The sequence below is a fragment of the Antechinus flavipes genome, chromosome 4 (genome assembly GCF_016432865.1).
Source record: "Antechinus flavipes isolate AdamAnt ecotype Samford, QLD, Australia chromosome 4, AdamAnt_v2, whole genome shotgun sequence".
Taxonomy (NCBI): Eukaryota; Metazoa; Chordata; class Mammalia; order Dasyuromorphia; family Dasyuridae; genus Antechinus; species Antechinus flavipes.
Genome location: NC_067401.1, coordinates 141,422,463 through 141,444,604, shown reverse-complemented (window position 1 = coordinate 141,444,604; position 22,142 = coordinate 141,422,463). Strand labels below are relative to the sequence as shown.

Here is a 22,142-nt window from a genome sequence, read left to right as displayed (position 1 = left end):
GGGGAGAAGGGGGGAGACGGAGGCTGGCACAAAGAACACCACATCTTCCAAATCCATTTATTCAGTTCCACGTATAAAAATAAGGTCCCAGGGGTTTCTCCCTCCCCCCTCCCCCCACCTCATCCCCCACTCTGGCCTCCCTGCCCCAGGCCGAGGGCAAAGAGTGGCAGGCATTCATAAGTTATAGATGCCAGCCCCACACCTGTGGCAGCCGAGCATGGCTTACATGATGAAAGGTAAAAGAGGGGCAGCTTCTGGCATTTGGGGGGAAGTGGTGGAAGACTGCTGCCTGGAGATGCTAAGGCCTGGACTGCTGCCTCTCTGAGATAAGTGCATTTGTGGAAGGCCGTCCACAGGCGGCACCCTGGGGGGATCCTGGCAAGTGAAGAAGCAGGACTCCCCCCTGCCCCTTTCCTCATGATTGTCACTCCAGAGGTCCCCGCGCAGGTTGCTCTCCAAAGCGGACAAGGGGGCTCTCTGGGGGCCCCGTGAAGGAGCCGGCTTGTCCCTGCTGGCGCAGGCGGCTCTGGCTTAGGGTGGCCCTGCTACAGGAGCCCGTGGTACTGGAGAAGAGGAAGGGAGGGGTCCGAGCGGCCCGGGGCTACAGTGCGAGGTCGGGGGTCACCTGCAGGGAGGGGCCGGGCGGCTTTCGGCGGGCACTGCGGCGGCCCGTGTCCGACCTTCGGTACGGCTGGTTCCGAAGATCTGCGGGGAGGCACACAAGAGACCTCTCGCTCTGGCCTTTGGCTGCCTCTCCTCCCTGCTCCGTCCCGCCCAGTCGCTAGCGGCAAGCCCAGAGTCAGGAGAAGGAATGCCCCTCCCTGTCACTCCCAGGGAGCCCCCCTCCTCACTCTCCCTCACTGCTGGGGAGCTTTGCTAACCCCCCGGAGTCCGGACGCTGGCTGCTTAGTTCCGCAGCCCAGGAGCTGGGACCGGCTTCAGACACCGTCAGGGGCAGGCCCTACTTCACCCCAACCCCGCGCAGACTAGGGGCCTCCCGTCCTGCAGAGTCGCCTCTGCTACCCTCCTCCCCAAAACCCGCGGCAGAAGCCGTAGTTTAGGGGGGTCGGCCGGCCCCCGCCCCGCCCATCAGGTACCTTGGGTCAGGGAGGGGGTAGGGTTCTAGAGGGGGCTCTCGTCACTGAGGCCGGCCTCCAGAAACAGTCGGGACGTCCGCTTGCCCGTGCGGGCAGTGAAGGGCGCCGTCTTCAACACTGAGGTGGGGGTGGAGGGAGCAGAGGGAGGGAGAGGAGGAGGAGGAAGAGAAGGAAGCCAGAAGAGTGTAAAGTGTAAAGCAAAAGAGCGTAACCAGAGGGAGAGGAGGAGGGGCCGGGGAGAACATGCAGGAGCGAGCCCCGCCGGCCGGGCAGGTGGGGGTGGGACAGAGGCCGAGCCCCGCCTCCCCGCCCCGGCCACGCCCCCTCACCGGTGATGATGTCCTCTATGGCCCCGTCACGGTCACTCTCGTAAATGAGCGGCTCCTTCTGCTGCTTCCTCTTTAGCTCCGAAATGAGGTCCATTTGCTGCCGCCGGGCCTTGGGAGGGGACTGGGTCTGGGGGGCGGGGAGACGCGCGATAACCCTCCCAGGCCCTCTCGGGGAGAGCTGGGGAGGCCGTGCCCGCTGGGATGCCCGGGGGGCCGAGCCAGGGGGGGCGGGAAGGGACACAGCCGGCCTCCCAGCAGTTGCAGGGGCAACTAGGGTTTCCTTGGCTCCATAAGGGGAGGCTGCCCCGCAAACCCTGAAAGGAGGTCGTCCCAGAGGCCGGCTGCGGAAATGGGCGCGGACAGCGGCTCAGCGCCGGGGAATCCCGTCTTACCTTGGGCTCTGCAGAGTCCCCTTGACCCGCGACTGGAGCCCCGGCCTCCTGGGCTGCTGCCTCCTGTTTCTTCCACTGCTCCACCTCTTGCTCTGCTTTCTGGCAGGAAGTAGGACGCTCAGCAACAGGACTGCCCCCACCCTCACTCAGTCCCCCTCTAGTCCACTCCTCCTGCTGTCCCTCCCTCCAGGGGCTCCAGGCCACCCTAGCTCCCTTCCAGAAGGTGGGCCCGACCTTCCTCCCCCAACCCCCAAAGAGCCTGGCACCACAGAGGCAGGGGCTGAGGGGCAGGACTAGTGGGAGCAGGGCCCAACAAGGGGCTCTGATCTTTTTTTAATGACTTTATTTTTAATACCAAAAATATTAGAACACAGTTATGTGTATAATTTTTTTAGAGTGACAAGTTCTTTTTAATCAGAAATGGGCAAAACCAGCTTGTTGAGAATCAAAATGTAGAACAAATGGGAAAAAATGATGGTGTTGTTTGTAGCTATTTTGTGATGGCTCAGGTTCCATGATTGGCAGGCGTGGCTAGAATTCCAGTCCCAAGTCTATTTACAGCTCATATATATAACACTTGAACATATATAAATGTTATCTTCTCAGCTACCTTCTGTGGTGTAGGTGCTGTTATTATCCCCATTTTACAGATAAGGGAACTGAGGATATGACATGAGAGGTGCCCAGAATTAGCTAGTGAATTGGTGAGGAGGGTTTTGAAACTCAGGCCTTCCTGATTCCCAAATCTAGCACTCTTCGATGGTGCCCCACAGAAAACGGGCCTTCCAATAGTCCCAGGACTCCCTGGGGGTGACATAGCCCCTCTCCTTCCCAAGTCTCTCCCCGATACCTTGTAGGCTTTGACGAAGCGACTGAACACAGGGAAGAACATAGACGGAGGCGTGGTCTTGGGATTCTCCCCGAAGTACTCCACCACAGACTCGTAGGCCTCCTGTAGGGGCCTCCCATCAGTCCGATGCATCCATCACCTCCCCACCTGGACCCATCCAGCCCAGGGAAGCATCAGCGCTCAACCCCCATCCCAGCCCGTGGGTCCCACCCCCAACCCATCGCCCCCCAGGGCAGGGAGAACTTTGTCAGAGCCTGGTTCTATAAGAGAACTGGATCAAAGGCTCACCACCCTGTGTGTGCGTCCCCCCCTCCCCACAATGGTCTCGTGTGCCAGCCCTGTGCCCACCCCCCTCAGCCACAGAGCCCTGCCTCGTCTTCCCACCTGGGCCGTCTTGCCGTCGGCCAATAGCTTCTCCATACTGGGACTGTTGGCCTTCAGGAACTCCTTCAGTACCGGGTTATCATCTTGGCGCATGAACTCCCTCCTTGCCAGCTCCATGCCCCGCTGGAGAGCTCGAGTGTCCTGGAGGACACTGTCCAGGGACACTGGGGGGAGAGGAGGTAATGATATGTCAGGGAGAGACAGAAGCTCCCTTGCCCTCATGGTGTTTTTGGAGACAGTCAAGGTTAAGTGACTTGCTCAGGGTCATGCAGCCAGTAAGTTTCTGAGGCTGGATTTGAATTCAGGTGCCCTCATTTCTTACTCTTTTTTTTTTCCTTCATGGTCAGTCGTAGGGAAAAGTAAGTTTCCAAAGTTCTTGGTTTTCCCCTTCCCCTCAGATAAACCCCAAGTTCAATAAGCCACAGGGAGCCCCCTCTCTCAACCCCTTTTTCCCAGCCTCATACCAGCCCCAGCCTTGTCCAGAAAGTGCAGGTCAGCATGGAAACAGGTGAGTTTGGGATACTTCTCTCCAATCACCTTCACCAGGTAGTGCAGCAATGTCTGTTTCCGATCTGTCGACTTCATCTCCAGCAGCTGTGGGGAGGAGAAGTTATAGAGAACTGATCCCCAAGACTCCAGCCCCATTGACTGCAAACGGGGGGACACCCAGATGTGCCAGGAAGGCCCCTTCAGTCTTCCCTCCCCCGTTTCAGGGTCTAGTTGAGTTCCCTTACTGCATCAAGGCTCTGTAGCCTGAAACCATAGGCTGCTCCACGTTTACTGCTGTTCATGTAATTCCCAAAGGCCAGAACAATCTGGGGAGAGAAGAGGAAAAAAGAGAGGGCTCAGCAGGAGTGCACTAAGAAGGGATTTTTTTCTTTAAGAGATAGATATGGAACAGAATTTTCTGTGTTCTGAAATGAGTATTCCCTGGAAGTTCCTTAAGGACAAAGAACCCCATTCTCTCCCCACCAGAAAGCCTCTAGAAACAGCTGTGCTATGGAAAGAGCCCCAGATTTTAAATCAGAGAATCTAGGTTCGGATTCAACTATGGCACTAACACCTGTGTGTAAGGGGGGGTCTAGGCTAGGGCCTTTGAGCCTTTGGAGTCCATTGATAAAATGAATGGATGCCATTAGACTTTCTTAGCCTTTCTCAGTGTCACAGCATAATACTGCAGGAGACGGGGAAGCTTGTGGACCCTTTCTAGGAACAGTTTTTAAATGTATCAAATAAAATAGTAATATCAAAGAAATCAATTATATTGAAATCCATTTAACAAAATATCTTTAAAAAGAAATTTCACAGACTCCAGGTTAAAAATCCTTGGATTATATGCTCTTTGAGGTTTCTTCCAGGGGCAGCTAGGTGACCCAGAGCCCATTACTTCTGTTCCTCTATCCCCTCACCTCTAAGATGTTTCGAAGCTTGTCAGAAGACTTGAGGGATATGGAAGCAGCAATAATGGCGTTCAGTTGCTGTAGGAAGGGAAACCAAGGGTGAGGAGGTGGACTGATGGGGAAGAGAATGTAAGGCGGGCTTGTGACCCTAAAGTCAGGCAATAAGAAATACCTACTGGCCTGGGGACATTTTGAAATGCTTTCTTTGTAAACTTAAGTCTCCATGCCATATGAATGGAAGTGTTCATTATTGGGGTTTGGCTGGGGGCTCTCCCAAATGCCCCCAAAAGGACCCTTCCCAGCCACCGGCCTCCCTGAGCATCCACACCGGCATGAGCAGCTGGGCGGTGTCCGGGAAGTTGCCCAGGAAAGCCAGAGTAGCCATCCTCTCCGACAGGCGGGGGATGCGGCTGAAGCGCAGCATGAACCGGTCCTCGTCAGACAGCTCCTCCAGGGGCCGCTGCTCCTTCTCATAGCGTCCAATGAGGCTCAGCTCGTACTCGGTGGGGAGGAATCGAGTCAGGAGCTCCAGGAAATCCAGGCTGAGGGCCTGAAGGTCGTACCTGGGAGGGAGGTGGGGCGTGAGTCCTCCCAGTGCTCACACCCATGACCCACCATGCTATGGCCTCCCCTACTAGCCTGCGGCTTCCCTGAGGGCAGGAAGCTTTTCCTCTTTCTGTACCCTAGGTAAATGCTTCGGGGCACACAGGAGGGGCTGGCTGATGCTGCGTCTGGGGCCCTGACATTTGTACCTAAAGCACAACTGGGCTTGCCCTAGCATCCTCAGAAGCTCTTAGAAGCAACTGCCTGTCATAGATTCGAGCAGGGCCCAGAGTCAGGAACACCCAAGTTCAAATCCAGCCTCAGGCAGGTCATACCCATCAGCTGTGTGGCTCTGAACTAGTCACTCAACCTCTGTCTGCCTCAGTTTCCTCAACAGTAAAATGGGTCTAGTGTGAGGATCCAATGGGACTCTATTTGTAAAGCATTTAGTATGGTGCCTTGACCACATAAGGTGCTTAACGGATATTTTTTTCCCTCCCCTCATCCCTTTCTTATTGTCTTCCTCAAATAGGAGGTAAGCTCCTTGAGAGTAGGGATCATCTCTTTTTTGCATACCTAGAATTTGCTTGGTACAAAGTAAGTGCTTAATAAATGCTTTTTCATTCATTAATTCAAGCCATGGCTCTCTTTCCTCTGAATGAATCCCAACCAGGTCTCTCTCTTTACTGTCCCCTATCCCCAGACAGGCCTTCCTTGTGCCCATACTGCATTAGTGTACCCTCTTTCTCCTCCTCCTCAGAGCTCTTTTCTCCATTTTCCATCAATTCTACTCACCCTTCAAAGCCTATTCAAACCCTGTCCAAGCCCAACTCTAGCAAGGCTTAGACATTCCCTATCTGTGCCTGCAGCAATCTGCTAGGGAAGCCCATCTAACATTTCTGTCACTCCAAGCTCCAAGAATGCTGCCCGACAGGAAACAGAGGGTCAAAAAAGGCTGGCTGACAATTCCAGGGGATGAGGAAGACAGAGCTGGGGAAGTGGCCATTTCCCCATGGCCAAAGGGCCCAGCTTCGAATCCTGGCTCTGCCAACAACTACCTATATGATAAGAGGCAAGTCCCTGCCCCAAGCCTCAGCTTCCGTCTCAGTGAAAGGAAAACAGACTGAAATCATCCCAGATTTCCTCTTTCTGTTCCAAACCCAGCTAGACCCAGTGAGGTCGGTGCCATGTCCCTCCATGGGGGGCACAGTGGAGAGTTGGGGCTCAAAGACTTGGGTTCAGACTGCCTGCATGGCCACCGGTTTCAGTCACTTCAGGTCTCAATTTCCTCAATGTGGAAGAGGGCTTTGGACTAGATGACCTTGCAGGTCCTTCCTAGCTCTAAACCTAGGCTCTCAAAGGCCTTCCCATGTTCTAGGTCCGAGATCCTCTGAATACAGGGACAGGAAAGAACATGGCAGGTGGAAGGGATGGGTAGATCCCCATCCGTAGACACATCACTGGGTCCATGCACAAGTTTATATGTGCATGGGCAGAGTCCCATACCCACCAACTCCTGACAGAAAAGTGACGGATTGATATGCAGAATTAGACACATTTTCTAGACATGGCCAAAATGGGAATTTGTTTTGACAATGCAAAAAAAATTGATAGCATTTATGAAGCACTTTATGTGGGAAGTTATTTCACTTTTATCTTACAACAGCCCTGAGATGCAGGTGCTATTATTATGCCCTTTTTACAGATGAGGAAACTGGGGCTTGAGAGAGACCAAGTAAGAGAGATTTCCCATGGGTAAGGTCTCCCATAGGTATCTTACTTATGGGTAAGAAGGGAAGGAGAACCCCGGGAGATCTCTCCCAGTCCTGGAGAAGGGGGAAGGAGAACCCCGGGAGACTCTCCCGTTCCTGGGGAAGGGGGAAGGAGAATCCCGGGAGATCTCTCCCGTTCCTGGGGAAGGGGGAAGGAGAACCCTGGGAGATCTCTCCCGTTCCTGGGGAAGGGGGAAGGAGAATCCCGGGAGATCTCTCCCAGTCCTGGAGAAGGGGGAAGGAGAACCCCGGGAGACTCTCCCGGTCCTGGGGAAGGGGAAAGGAGAACCCCGGGAGATCTCTCCCGGTCCTGGGGAAGGGGAAAGGAGAACCCCGGGAGACTCTCCCGGTCCTGGGGAAGGGGGGCTCCGCGAGAGGTGTAAGGAAGGAGAATGGCAAGAGCAGAGAGGTCAGCGATCAGAGCACTCACGTCTCGATGGCCTGGCAGATCCGGTCAGTGCTCAGGTTGCCTTTGCGTAAGGTGATGGCCAGATTCTTCGCCCGGTTCGCCTCGATGAGCGTCACCTTGCTGGGGGCCTTGTGTGCTGTCTTGGCTTTTAGGGCATTCAGGTCCAATGAAGGGCCCTGGGACTTGGTCTTGAACTGTTCCTCAAAGTCACTCATATCCAGTTCCTAGCACAGAAGAGAAGGGATTGGTGGATTCAGGGCCAGAGACCGAGCGGGGAGACGCCCCAGAGGAGCACGGCGCCAGTCCTCCGCCGGTGAGGTGGGCGCCGTGTCCTGGAGGCCGCAGGCCATCCTGCCCCAGCCCAGGCTGGCTCCACGCCGTAGCCGGTAGGTCCTGGGTTCGACCCCCAAACAGTAAGAAAGCCCCAGCTGTTGGCTGCCCTGCCTGGAGACCGAGGGGGAGCCAGAGCTGCCGTGGCCAGGCCGGGTTTCCCGGGCCGAGGAGGAGGGGGCCGTACCTGGAGCACCTTCTCGTCGTTGATCTCGGTAAAGACGGTGCCTGTGATCTGGCTGGGCTTGAGGGCCACCCAGTTGAAAACTGGCATCCGGAACTTGGTCTGAATCGGTTTCTTGGCCTTCACTGCACAGAGCAGAAACGGGGTGAGTCGGGGGCGGGGAAGCCGGTCAGCGCCCGCGGCCGGAGTTGGGGACAGCGGCCCGGGAGATGAGTTGGAGACGGGAGGTATGATACAGAGGGTCGTGGGCGAGAAATAAAATGGTTTTTATTTCAGGGGAAAGATGGGCCAAAAAGGAAGAAAAGGGGGCTGACAGATGGGAGGGAGTGGGGGAGGGACGCAGTCTGAGACCAGCAAAATGCAGGTTTCCCCTCAGGATCTCTGGAGCAGAGCCCCCGGACACAGGGACACCTCACCTCTCCCCTGCCTGGAGGGGGCGAAGGATACCAGAGTCACTGCCCGTATCCACACCCTGCCTAAAAAAGAACCCCCTCACTCCCGGCCCACTCACCTGCACCAGTTTCTGGAGTGGGTCCCCCAAAAGCCCCGGGAAGGCCCCCGGGAGGAGGAGGGGGCACCGTCCCACTGGTCCCTGGCGGAGGCGGAGGCGGAGGCGGCGGCGCTGGGGACGGTTCAGCTCCAGGTAACGGTGGGGCAGGGGGCAGATCCAGGTGACCGGGAAGGGGTGGAGGGGGAGGGGGTGCTGAGGCTGGGGTTTCCTGAGGGGCAGGAGAGGCAGAGACTGGGGGGGACTGTGGCAGCGGCGGCGGCGGCGGTGGAGGACAGACAGATGCAGCGGGAGGAGTTGCTGGAGGAGGGAGATCTAGAAAAAGCAGCAGAATTGGACAGTCATCTTCCCCTTGCAGGCAGATTGCAGATCCTGGCAACGGCACAAGGTGACAGAAGTTTCTCGAGCTTCCTAGGAAACCCAGATTTCCTGGTGCTCAGGACTCCCGGGGGCACTCTGCTTGAGGATCTGCCCCTTCCCAACCCATCAGAGGCACCTCTAAGCCACGGCCGTCCCCTTCTCCCCTGGTGCTCCTCCCTCTCCTGGGCCTGGCCTGACCCATGTGTCCACTACGCCCCCGCCGATCCAGGGCCACCTTGGCCCATGCTCCGGTCCCAGCAGGGGACTTCGAGGAAGCGTTGGTGAAAGCCCCCCTGTGTCTCCAGGAGGCTCGGGGGGCACCCAAACGTCTGCTCACAGCATTGGACGCAGTGTGGGAAACAAACGAACTCATCCAGTCCAACCTCCTATTTGAGGACGAGGAAAGTGGGGCCCGCGGCCACTGGCCCTTCACCAGGAGCCCGATTCCAAGGCGGGCCTGCTGGCACCCAACGGGCGCTCTTGCCCCAGCCAAGCCCGTCCCAGGGCACCGCTCCCCGTAAGGGAGACGCGGGCCCTCTCCCAGGCCCACCCGGGCCCCCGCCTTAGGGGGAGAGCCTCCCAATGGCCCCGCACAGAGCCTGCCTCTCTCAGCCCATCCCTGACCCCGGCCTGTAAACACCTGTGCCCGAGGGGGAGGCGGGCGCCCCAAGCGTCTCCGGTTTTGTCGTCATCGTCATCGTGTCAGGTGGGGTTGCCACAACAACCGGGATGATCTCAATGGTGATGTCTTCTCCGGGTCCTCTCAGGATTCGGATTAACCCTTTCCTCTCCAGCTCCTCCAGCTTAAGCTCCAAGGCGGAGGGCTGGGCTGGGACGGGGCTGAGGGCCGGTACCTTCTTGGGGTCCGGGGGCAGCTGGGAGGTGCCCATGCTGGCACACTCACTGTGGCGCTCCTGGGTCCCACACCCCCAGAGAAGGACGGGATTAATCGGCCCTCGGAGGGCATCAAGCCCCCGCCACAGCCTCACCTGGCAGTGCCAGCCTCGCTCACCGGCCCAAGCCTTGCCCTGCCGCCCTTCCCTTTCTCCATGCCCCCCGGCCACTTCCGTCCCCTCCTTCCCCCACCTCCGGCCTCGGGCCCTCGCTCACCCGCAGCAGGTCCAGATCCTTTCGGGTACTGCTCAGCTGCTTCTCCAGCTCAGCGATCTTGGCCATGGACTCGTTCTCTGCCTCCCGGAGCCGCTCTGTCAGCTATGGCACCAGCACATGGTGAGCACACCCACCCGTGGCTGCTGACATCAGGCGAGGGGGTGGGCACCCAGGAGGGGGGAGGGACAGGAATCCCTCGCTTCTGGGCCCTTTCTGTCTTACTCTCCCGAGTGCGGGAACTGGGAACAAGGAAGCCGGCTGGCAGGAGCCCCCTCCTGGACTGCATTCTCCAGTCCCCCTCTCTTTCTGGTCCAAGAGCCGGCATTCCACTCAGAGACCCCAGAATGTGTCCTCTTCCCTGCCAGCTCTCCTGCTCTCTCTGTGGGGTATACCCACCAATGCGGGTACCATGCAGAGTCCTGGATGCCTGTGCACCAGTCTGCCCGGGAGGGAGGCAGGGAGAGCAGGATCAAAGTGGGAGACAGAAGCTCAATGGGCTCATCCATCCCCCCAATCCTCCTCCTTGTGGCAGAAGTCAATAAACCCCAAAATTTTCTCCCAGGGGACAGGGGAGAGCCCCTAATGAAGAAGTCGGTACCTGAACAGGAGTTCTGACTCCTGGGCTCCCAGACTCACCACTAGGTGTTCCGGGTTCCTTCCAGGGGTCCTTCCTTCTATGCCCTGAATCTTGCTGAGTCTGGGGGGCTGCAATAGAAGGGGGCCTCCTCCCTGGTCCCCCCCTCTTACCAAGGCCACCTGCTCCTGCAGCTCCTCCATGTGCTCCAGAACGGCGTTCTTGGTTTCCGTGTCCTCCAGGAGGGCACCCACATCAAACACGTTATCCAGATACGCCTGGATCTGCACCTGCAGCTTGTCACTCTCTGTCAGCCGCAACCTCTACCACCGGGGAAAAGGGGGAGGAAGAGGATGAGGTCCAGGAAAAGCCCCTTCGCCCAAACAGAGAAGAGAAGCAAGGCCTACCAATCCTCCCGTTTAAAAAATTACCCCAAAAGATTCCTCCTCCAGAAAGCCTTCTAGAATTGATCAGAAAACTTAGACTTAATAGTTTACTTTTTTATTCCCTACTCAGGTAGGGCACAAAGTCCCCCAAAGATGACTTCCTCCAGACATCCTAGCTCTTTCTTCAAAAAGCACACATAATTTTCAGCCCCAGGCTTTACAATTTACAATCAGCAAGCCCCACTGTGGATTTGTTTCTCCTTAGATGTCCATATGTCCTGCTCTCAAATGTGTAGTCAGTTAATGTCTAAGACCATCTCATGCTCAGGCTAAAGGGCACAGTCTGTAAGAAATGACCAGCAGGATGAATACAGAGAGGACTGGCGAGACCTACATGGACTGATGCTAAGTGAGATGAGCAGAACCAGGAGATCATTATACACTTCGACAACGATATTGTATGAAGACATATTTTGATGGAAGTGGATTTCTTTGACAAAGAGACCTGAGTTTCAATTGATAAATGACGGACAGAAGCAGCTACACTCAAAGAAAGAACACTGGGAAACGAATGTGAACTATCTGCATTTTTGTTTTTCTTCCCGGGTTATTTATACCTTCCGAATCCAATTCTCCCTATGCAACAAGAGAACTGTTCGGTTCTGCAAACATATATTGTATCTAGGATATACTGCAACATATCCAACATATAAAGGACTGCTTGCCATCTAGGGGAGGGGGTGGAGGGAGGGAGGGAAAAAAAATTGGAACAGAAACGAGTGCAAGGGATAATGTTGTAAAAAAAAAAAATTACCCTGGCATGGGATCTGGCATGGATATAAAGTAATTATTAAATAAAAATTTAAAAAAAAAAAAAGAAAGAACGAACATGGGGCTCGGGGCCTTAAATTACAGTCCAGTTTCTAACGCTAACTCACTGTAATCTCGGGCAAGTCACTTCTTCCTTGGACCCTCTATAAAATGACAGGCTTGCACTGGACAATCTCTTCCAGCTCTGAATTCTAGGATCTCATGAGCCAAAGGCAAGGGCCAGGGCTTGGCCTGGGTGACCACCTATGCTTCTAGCCCAAGGTTACACCTTCAGACAACAGCATGGCTGAATAAGGTCTCTTGCTGCTAGTGCTGGATTGCCAGCACCAGGGCTCACCTCCAGGTAAACATCCAGGCCCAGGTGTGTGAACTCATACTGCAAGAAGACTCGAAAATTCATGTTCTCCACGGAATGCACCACGATGTTGATAAACTGCATACAAGCCACCTGGGGACAGGGACAGTCGATGGTCAGTTTCTGAGAGTGGCAACTGGGTAACTCGCAATTGCCAGCCCATTCTCCTAACCTTCTTTTCCTCAGTTTCACCTGCTCCCTGTTTCCCCTCCCCATTATTCCGAATCCATTCAAACTCTCCTCCCAGTTCTTAGCATCCCCGTTCCTCAATACCCTAAAAACTTCAGTTTTCCCTACAGTACAGGCTCCCTGAGGCTTCAGGCCTTCCAAAGAAGCCCCAGGAACCAATAAAGCTTCCCCTGGGGAGATAACATAGGTCCGAAGCCAGCCAGAGAATGAGCTAGGAATTCAAGTTCCCAGCTTGAAGCTTCTAGTGTGACCCAATGGACTTGGCTAGAACAACTGTGTCTCCCCCAGCCCACTGCCCCCCACTCACCATGAAGTCAATGTTGCTATCTTCATTCCGGAAATACTCCATCAGCCTCTCAAACCTGTTCTTCTCACCACACACCTTGCAGGGCAAAAGGCAAAAATAGAGCCTGAGTTAGGGTGCTAGAGGATGTCTGTGTCCCTGGATACCCCCAAATCACTGGGATATCATGGGAAATTTTTCAGTCTTAAAGCCAGAGAGACCTAAGTAGAATGACACTCAGCTCAGCTTCCTCATCTGTAAAATGGAGATGACCAAACTCACACCATTTAGGTCACTAGGTTGATGGGAAAAGAGTCCTTTGTAAATCTTGAAGCTCTATGTAAATGAGGATGTTGATGGGTCTTCTTTAAGTGGCAGGACTCTGACAGAAGAACCATTTATTCTATCCCTCTACTGATTTCTTCTTCTTCAACTAGGGATCTCAAGATATTTTCCTTCTAGGCTAGGAAATGGAGGGGAACACATTTTTACAAGGTAGACAAGCAGCCCTGTTTTACAGGGGGAGAGTGACTCAGCTGTGACTGAGGCCTTTGACATCAGGAAAACACACACATACACATCTTTTGTTCTCTCATAACTTAAAGCTGCTGAATTTTGGAAGTGTTCCTATATTTTGGAAGTGTTCCAAACATCAAAGGATCATAGATGTACAACTACAAGGGACTTCAGAGGTTAACAAGACTGATTCTCACATTTAGCAAATAAACTCAGCTGGGTGACACAATGTTAAGACTTGGAATCAGGAATTCTGGAGTTCAAATCCAACCACAGACCACCCAGTTGGGGGACCCTGGGCAAGTATTTAACTTTGTTGTGCCCAATGTTCTCATCTGTAAAATAGTGATAACAACAGAACCTACTTCCCTGGATTGTTGTGAAGATCAATGAGAGATTATCTGTAAAGCACTTTGTAAAGCTTAAAAAACACTTTTAATTAAGGATGAAGGAGATGAATGATTTATTTGGGATCAAATAGCTATTAAGTGTCTAAAGTGGGATTCAAAGTCAGGTCTTCCTGATGCTATATAGTATCCCACACAGAAGCTGCTGCTCTGAGTTAGGTTAAGAGGAAGGAGGAACTGAGCCAAACTTCCTCAGTTCCTCCTTCTTCTTAACCCAACTCAGAGCTTCCCTATAGAGGCCTGACTTGGCTGGCCCTGTCCATTCCTCTCCCCTCCTGTCTCCTGGGGAGCTCTAGGCTCTGCGAGTCCAGTCTGGTCATCTGATACCATGCTCAGAACCAGAACCGCAGGCCCAAGCTGCATTCAGAGAAATCGGTGTCCTAGGCCATGACCTGAATAACCCCAGTCAGGAGAGTTCGTCCTGTTCTCCCTGAGAGACCAGGGCGCCAGTCTGGGTACCATTCCAAGACCTGAATACTTCATGGGCACTGCTGGTTGCCATGGTCCCCTCTGTAAACCTCACACTGAACTCCTTCACAGCTGGGCCAGCCTGCCCGCCCTCTGGGTTCACTTTTCTAGGCTAAAGTGCCAATTCACAGAGCAGGCAGAGAGGCTGGAACCCCCTGGGGCTTGTGGTCACCAAAGTGCCAGGGAAATCTGTAGTCAGGACTCAATTCTGTCTGCTCCATCTACTACTACATATTACTATGACTTTAAGGCAAGTCATTGAGCCTCTCAATGAGAGGATTAGACTGGTTGATCTCCATAGTCCCTTCAAATAAAAACTTATAATAAAAGAAATTGGGGAAATAGGTATAGTAATACCTTATTGGTGTAATTCTGAAGTGATCCGCCAGAAGGCAGTTTGGAACGATGCCCCAGAAGCTATTAAATTATATGCTCCTTAGAGATTAGAGCACCATCCCTGAAGTCAGGAGGACCCAAGTTCAAATCTGGCCTCAGACACTTAACACTTCCTGGCTGTGTGACCCTGGGCAAGTCACTTAGCCCCAATTGCCTCAGCAAAAAAAAAAATATATATATATATATACCCTTTGACCCAGTGATATTGCTACTAGATTATATACCCTTTGACCCAGTGATATTGCTACTAGGTTTATGCCCCAAAGAGATAAAAGAGGAAAAGGACCCATAGATACAAAAATATTTATAGCAACAAAAGATTGGAAACCAAGAGGTGCCCATCATTTGGGGAATGGCTGGGCAAGTTATGGTACATGAATGTGATGGAATGCTATTGGGGGGTAAAAAATAATGAAAGAGATGGTTTCAAAGAAACCTGAGAAAACTTGTATGCAAAGTCTGATGCATTAAACTGATGAAGGGAGCAGAGCCAGGAAAATCATACTGTAAAGATAACATGACTTTGGGAAGTGATCCACACAATGACCAACCACAACTCCAGAAGATTCATGATGAAATAAGGTTCTTCTCTGCTGACAGAGAAGTGATGTACTCTGAGAACTTGGGGGGGTCTAGCTAATGAGGGAATTTGGGGACAGCTAAGTGGTGTGATAAATAGAGCACCAGGCATAGAATTTGAAAGATTCCTCTTCCTGAGATCATATCTGGCCTCAGAGACTTACTAGCTGTGTGACTTTAGACAAGTCACTTAACTCTATCTGTCTCAGTTCCTTTATCTGTAAAATGACCAGAGAAGGAAATGGCAAATCTTTCTAATATCTTTGCCAAGAAAACCCCAAATGGGGTCACACAGAATTAGACAGGACTGAAAAACTAAACAACAAAAAATAAGGAAAATATTGTACATGTTTTAACATGGGTTTTGTTTTTCTTGCTTTTTCAATGACGGGGAAGTGGACTTTTGTTTGAAAACAAAATAAAATTTAATTTTAAAAAAATCAAATAAAATCCCTACTCAGTCCCACAGCAGGGACCCTCTCCTCTGAGCAATCAAAAGTCAGTTCCATGAGGGTTCTGAACAGTGGGTGGTTATGTCTCAGAAAAATAAGATTCAATGCCTGGAGAGGCATTAGAAGGAGGCCAAAACCCTCTCTAACAAAATGGGGAGTGGGGGGAAGTGTGGATACCCATGACAACATCTTACACAAACATTCATGTATACATCTTGTCTTCCCCTTCTGGAATGTGAGCTTCTTGAGGGCAGGGGCTGTTTCGCTTTTATTTCTGGGTCCCCAGAGGTTGGCTCAGCCTTGCATGTAGTAAGTGCTTAATAAATGCTTGTTGATCATTGTCTGATTACCTGATCCATAGATCAGGGGCCTTCCCCCAACAGTCTCTAAGTAGGGCAATTGTACTCGTCCCTTATTTCCCCTACACAACCACCAGGAAAGCCCATACCACTCCCCCAGCTATGAGTCACTGTACTCCCCTCCCATATTCCTTTTTTCTCTGGAGGCTGACAATTTCTCAGACACTACCTAGCTTGGATGTATTAATAGCTGAGCACAGGCAGAATGTGGGGGAAGGAGGCTACTGAGTGCCAGGAGCTGACTCCTTTAAAGGAGCAGACTTTTCTAAAAAGGAAAAAAAGTTTAGAGGGGTAGGGGAGGAGAGATTAGAAAAGATGAAACAGTGGAAAGGGATAAAAGAGGGGAAGGGAGGAGAGAGAGGGAGAAGGAGAGAGTGGGAAAAAAAGAGGAGGGAGAGAGACAGATGGGGAGAGAGTGAGGAGGGGGAAAGAGATGGAGAAGAGAGGGAAGGAGGCAGGGGGAAAAGAAGAGAGAGGGAGGGAAAGAAAAGGGGAGAGAGGGAAAGAAACAGGGAGAGAGAGAAGGGGGGGAGAGAAGGAGAGAAAAGAAAGGGATGGAGGGAGGAAGGAGAGAGAACTTAGCTCCCCTAGGAGCAGAGAAGGTCAAGCCCCACCACAAGGGACTGAGGAACAGGAAGTGACTCAAGCTAGAGGCAGCAAGTTCAATCATTGAATATGGTTTTGATTAGGAGAAGGAACATCAAGGGGAAAAATTCTGGCTGTGTAATTTTGGGCAACTCAATTAAGCTCAACAGGAGTCGGTTTCATCATTTGTTAAAAAAAGAAAATCAGGTGTGATGGGATGAGCTCTGGGGTCCCCTCGAATTCAAATTCTTTGATTAACCATTTGGGGGTACTCACAGGTTTTGGAGTAAGAGATTAGGGACAGAAACAGGGAAGAGGGAATAGGGCCACAGGATGGAGCAAAGAGGGGGTGTCTTGGAGGTCTGGAGAACTTCTGGACCCAGCCTTGATTCACTCCCTTCTTCCCAGGCCCATTCAAGATCCTAAGTGGGCCTTTACAAACTAAGTCATCCTCCCTCATCTGTCTGCTCCATTCCATTCATTCACTCTCCTCGGATTTCCCATACACTTGCCTCCAGAAGCCACACTTCCCCTGTCTGATATTTTATGGGACAAGCTGGGATGAGAGGTGTCTCGGCAACCTGGTCAGACTGAGGGCTACTGGATCTCCCTCACCAAAGGGGGAGCCCGTAACTATGGAGACTGCTTCCTCCATGGTCGAGCTGGGAGCTCCCTCCTCTGCATCCAGGGCACAGATTGGATCATACTCTGAGTGTGGGGCTGGAGGGGCCTAGACAAATGCAGTGATGACCCCAAGAAGGGGCTCTCAGACCCCACCCAGGCCTGTTCTCCCCCAAATAATCCATCAAGGTAGGGAGGTAGTGAGGGCCAAAGTTTGAATCCTGCTTCAGACCTTTCCCAGACTCTAGACAAGTTATTCAGCCTCTCAGCCTCAAATGTTCTCATCTGTAAAATGGGGACAACAAAAACACCTAACTTACAGTGCTGCTGTGAAGATAAAATGAGGTAATATATACAAAGCACATTATAGAACTTTCCTTGAGGTGCCCTCTAAAATGCTATTATTGTTAATACATTTAATAAGATATTAGCAACCTCAGGAGGCACTATGCTAGGTAATGAATAAAACAAGATATATGTGCCCTGGTCCTTAGCTGAGATAGGTACTATGACTTTTTGACACTGGGAAATCTAAAACGTTGCCATTTATAGATGGTATTTTAGTCTCCTTGCAGGGAACCTGACCAAAGCTACACAGTTAAGAAGGTGAACAAAGGCGTGCCAGGCTCTGACCTGCTGCCCCACGCATCTCTGGACCCCCGAGCTTCACAGAATGTCAACAGCCAAGGGACAGCAGCGCCCCCAGACTCAGGCCTTTGCCTAGAGGACCCAGGTAGCCAGTCCCTCGGCCTGCAACCTCCTTGGAATCCAGGCCTCCAAGGCCCGGGGCTGGGATCTATTACAGAACACCCCCCCCCCACAGCCCACCGGAGTAAGGCTGGGCCTCCCCCGACCAGCCCAGAGCGGCAGAAAGGGGTCTGACCGAAGGGCCGGGGGCCGCCGTACCTCTTTGAAGTTGTCAAAGGCAGCCAGAATGATCTCGTGTCCCCCCCGCACCAGACACACGGCAGCCAGCAGCTCCAGCACAAGAGCCTTGGTCCTAGAAAGAGATTTGGAAAGAAACGTGGGCCAGGCTGGGGAGGGAGGCTGGGGCAGAAGAAACAGGGCGCTGGGTGGGAACCAGGAGTCCGTGAAGGGGACACTCCAGGGCAGGGGGGCAGACGGGCTGAAACGGCTCACCTGGGACTCTTGTTGTTGAGACTCAAGGTGATCTCGTTGACACAGGCGGGATGGTTCATGACAAGGCTGAAGCCAGACTGGGGAGAGAGAAGTGTCCATCACTATAGCATGGCCCATACCACAAAACTCTCAGATGAAACCGCCACGGGAAATGTTTAACAAAATAAATAAAAGCACAATGCAGAGGCAGTTAGGTGGTGCAACAGTGAGAGCACTGGTCCTGGAATCAGGGGGACTTTCAACTTACCAGCTGTGTGATCCTGGACAAGTCACTTACCCCCAGTTACACCCGTAATACAACATAATGTTAACTTGGGGTTTTCTAAGTCAGCACAAGGCCCACAGAGACCTGTGTACATAGTGCTAGGGTGAGTATTCCCATTATATAGATGAAGACTGAGGCTCCAAAATCTGAAAGGTTCTGCCCAAGGCCACACAACTAGTATTTGTGTTGGAATCAGGATCTGAACCTAGACTTCTGACTGACTGAGTCAGCTCTTTCTTTGTCCCCTCTTTGGGCAGGAATATGGTCAAATTTCCTCCACTTTCTACTTTCTCCCTTTCACCTCTAAGTAAAATTTCCACAGCGGCCCTCAGTCACTCACTGTCGACCCCTCATGATTATAGTAATCACCCAATCTCATTCAACCCCTGCTCAAAGACCCCACCAAGGGAGAGCTCATGCTCTCCTAAGGCCTCCCTTTGAGCTTTCTGGAAGCTCTCATGTTAGAAAAATTTTCCTTCTATCAAGCTTAAATTTGCTTGTTGGCAATTCATTGCAACTTGTTCTGCTCCCTTAAATCTCAAGCAGAACGGGAGTAATCCTTCTTCTCCATGAGCATCCTTTAGACCCTTAAAACAGCTATGGCCTCCCCTCCACCCCACAGTGTTCTCTTTTTTAGGTCACCTAGTCCCAATGACTAATTAATCCCAGCTTCTTTATATAGTACCTCTCTTCAATCTCTTGCTTCATTCCAAGTGCCTGTTCCTTTATAGTCATTATTCTCTGTCTAAACATCCCTTTATCTTTTTAAGAGCCCTGAACTAGGGTATTCTTTAACCTCCTCTAGTCCAGGCTACATGGTCCTAGTTGTTCTACCTATTCTCAATAACAGTTAGGTTCAGGGACATGCTGGAGCCCAGCTCAAACTGGCTCACATGAAAAAGCTGATTGTTAAATTTCCAGTGAGAGCATTTTCACTTTGGAAATCAACAATTGCTATAAATCAGGGATTGATTTATTGTTCATTGATTCTCTAGACTTTAAAAAATAAGAAAGACCATAGGCAATGAAGTAATATCAAAAAAATTTACCACAAGTTTTTCCAATAAAGGTCTCATTTCTAAAATATATACCAAGTATATTACTCAGTCATACTTACAAAAATAAGATCCGTAACCCAACTGAAAAATGGTAAAAAGATATGACCAAGAAGTTTTTATAAGAAGTAATCAAAGTTATCTAAAATCATATTAAAAGTGCTCTAAATTATTAATGGCTAAAGGCAAATTAAAAGAACTCTGAGGCACCACTTCACACCTACCAAAAATGACAAAAGTTGGAAGGGTTAAGGGGAAAATAGGTCTATTCATGGAGTAATGAAACAATCATTCTGGAAAATAATTTAGAAGTAGGCCCAAAGGATTATAAAACTATGAATACTCTTTGACCTAACAATACTACTATTAGGTCTTCACCCCAAAGAGATAAGAGAAAAAGGAAAAGTACCCATATGTACAAAAATAAGTATAGCAGCATTTTTTGTGATGGCAAAGAATTGGAATTTGAAGGGTTGCCCATCAATTGGGGAAAGGCTGAATAAGTTGTAGCATATGACTATGATGAAATATTGCTGTGTTATAAAAAAAGAAATGATGAGGGAGTTAGTTCCAGAAACAAACAATCAAAAAAACATGGCAAGACTTATATAAACTAATTCAAAGTGAAGTGGATTTTTTTCCCACTTCATTGTACACAATAACATCAATATTGTACAATGATAGACTGTGAAAGACTTGGCTACTCTGATCATATGATGATCCAAGATAATTCCAAAGAACTCATGATGAAAAATGATCCAACTCCAGAGAGAGAACTGATGAACCCTGAGTGCAAATTAAAGCATAATTTTCTTTCTTTATTTATTTTTCTTTTTTTTTAAATATGACTAATATGGAGATGTATTTCACATGTATAATTGATATCATATTGCTTGCCTTCTCAGTGAGTGAGGGAGAGGTGGAAGGAAGGGAGAGAATTTGGAATACAAAATTTAAAAAGATTACTTAAAATAAAGAGGTAATAAATTTTAAAATATTTTTAAAAGAGACAGGAAAAGTCCATAATAAAGATTGTACTTAAATGTGTACCATGCATATTTTATATATAAAAACATAGATTTATATAATACATATTATATGCAAACTATTTTATATATATATATGTGTATATATATATATATATGTATATATATATATATATATATATATATTTTTTTTTTTCTGGAGAGTCAGTTGTTGAACATTTGCCAGCATACCACTCCTTGGCTTCCAACCTTTTTACCTTCTTCATTCCCAGGAAAGGGGGTAGAAAAAATGTCAGATGGCTGGAGAGAGTATGAAGCTGGCAGGGGAGTGTTTAAATAGAATTCCAGGGCTCAAAGTACCTCCCTTCATCCCCAAATTACAATAAAATGATATGAAAGTATGGTGTATTCCACAGAAATAAGGACTGGGACTCTGAAGGCCTGGGTTCAGATTCTGAGCTTCTTAGTTGAATTATAGAAGCTCATTTAAAATTATGAGGGATAGTATTAACTATGTCACTGACCTCAGAAGGTTGTGAGGATCAAATATAAAGGAAGATAGACATTTAATTTATGAATCCCTTGGCCTAGGAAACTCCTGAAAGCAAACAGATCCTTTAAAGTAAAGATTACTTTTGAGCCGATTTTTTTTATTTTTTTGCACAGCATGACAGATAAAGAAATATGATTAGAAGAATTGCATGTTGAACCTATATTAGATTGCTTGCTGTCTTGGGAAGGGAAGAGATGAGCCAGGGAGGGAGAAAAATTTGGAACACAAAAGTTTTACAAAAATGAATGATGAAAATTATCTTTGCATGTATTTGGAAAAGTAAAATACTATTTAAAAACTAAAAAAATAAAATAAAGCAAAGATAAGTATCTTCTATGCAGCTCATGGTCATAGTGTCCTAGAATACCAAGTTATATGATTTGCCCACAGTCACATAGCAGGATAAAAGACTTGAACCTAGAGCTTTGGTTTTCTTGGCTCTACCAGGCATAAAAGAAGTGCTATATAAATATTAGCTATTATTGTTTTTTATTTATATATTTTACATAGTAATTATTATTATGAAATAAGTTAATGTTCGTTATTATTATTGTTAAGCATCTGCTATATATCAGGCACTCTTCTAAGTGCTTTTATAAATATTATCTCATTTGATCCTTACAACAAGCCTTGGAAGTAGGTGATATTATTATCCCCATTTTACAATTAAGGAAACTGAGGCAGTCTGAGGTAAAATGACTTGTCCAGATTTATCCAGATTAGTAAGCATCTATGGCTGATTTGAACTCAGTTCGGTCTGACTCCAGACCCAGTGATCCATTCATTGTAAAATATGGACAATAATAGCACCTACCTCATAGAGTTGTTGTAGGGATGAAATTAATTTTGTCAAGAGCTTTAAGCTTTAAGCTAAAGCACTATACAAAAGGTTTCATTCTTATGCATATTAAATTATTATTACTGTTTTCTAATAGTGTAGATCATGTCTTCTCACCTTATATTACCTTGCCCATGGATTCCCATAAAACTTCCATAAGAGGTCTGCTAGATCATCCTAGTCCCTTGACATTACCCAGATATCAATGAAGAACATGTTATCTCTGTCAATTATCCCTTCCACAAGATCAACTCACATCCTCTTCTGGCCATAGATGTCTTTGGATGCCATCTCCCACAGTCTCATGCATAATAGCTTGCTGGTAAAATGCTACAATCTTCCTATCTCCTCCCTGGGCCTCTCCCTTGTTCTTTGGGTAACCCACTATTTAATTCTTAAGAGAGTAATGAAATTCCATGACTCACAGTTAAAGAGCATCAGTTAAAACACTGACTAATTTCCCAAATGCAATACAGCACATTTTCTTCCTCCTGCCCAATTCTAGACCCAGGTCAGTCTCCATCAGTTGTGTCCATTCAAAGTATATATGCACATTTATGCCAAACTCCTTTGGATGATTACAGACTTCATTTAAGAGGCTTTGCTGCATGCTGGGACTTACTGTAATCAAATTGT

At 49.5% G+C, this 22,142-nt stretch overlaps 1 protein-coding gene across 7 annotated transcripts in view; it reads right to left on the bottom strand.

Moving 5' to 3' along the window:
- Positions 1-41: 41 nt before the first annotated feature.
- The window catches only part of FMNL1 (formin like 1), a 74,063-nt gene continuing 51,962 nt past the window's right edge, over positions 42-22,142 (bottom strand). For 5 of the 7 annotated variants that reach the window (XM_051994885.1, XM_051994879.1, XM_051994882.1 and 2 more), the window contains 19 exons: positions 17,810-17,886; positions 17,576-17,669; positions 12,311-12,385; positions 11,797-11,907; positions 10,416-10,565; positions 9,669-9,770; positions 9,199-9,472; positions 8,202-8,513; positions 7,694-7,815; positions 7,198-7,400; positions 4,781-5,015; positions 4,462-4,530; positions 3,787-3,867; positions 3,517-3,646; positions 3,053-3,216; positions 2,669-2,770; positions 1,819-1,917; positions 1,427-1,553; positions 42-705 (listed from right to left, as the gene is read on the bottom strand). In XM_051994885.1, the coding sequence (XP_051850845.1) occupies positions 602-705; positions 1,427-1,553; positions 1,819-1,917; positions 2,669-2,770; positions 3,053-3,216; positions 3,517-3,646; positions 3,787-3,867; positions 4,462-4,530; positions 4,781-5,015; positions 7,198-7,400; positions 7,694-7,815; positions 8,202-8,513; positions 9,199-9,472; positions 9,669-9,770; positions 10,416-10,565; positions 11,797-11,907; positions 12,311-12,385; positions 17,576-17,669; positions 17,810-17,886 (2,631 nt within the window). In that variant the 3' untranslated portion in view covers positions 42-601. Of the gene's footprint in view, positions 706-1,097; positions 1,215-1,426; positions 1,554-1,818; positions 1,918-2,668; positions 2,771-3,052; positions 3,217-3,516; positions 3,647-3,786; positions 3,868-4,461; positions 4,531-4,780; positions 5,016-7,197; positions 7,401-7,693; positions 7,816-8,201; positions 8,514-9,198; positions 9,473-9,668; positions 9,771-10,415; positions 10,566-11,796; positions 11,908-12,310; positions 12,386-17,575; positions 17,670-17,809; positions 17,887-22,142 lie in introns of all 7 variants that reach the window. The other 2 variants (XM_051994880.1, XM_051994886.1) reach the window with 1 other exon arrangement.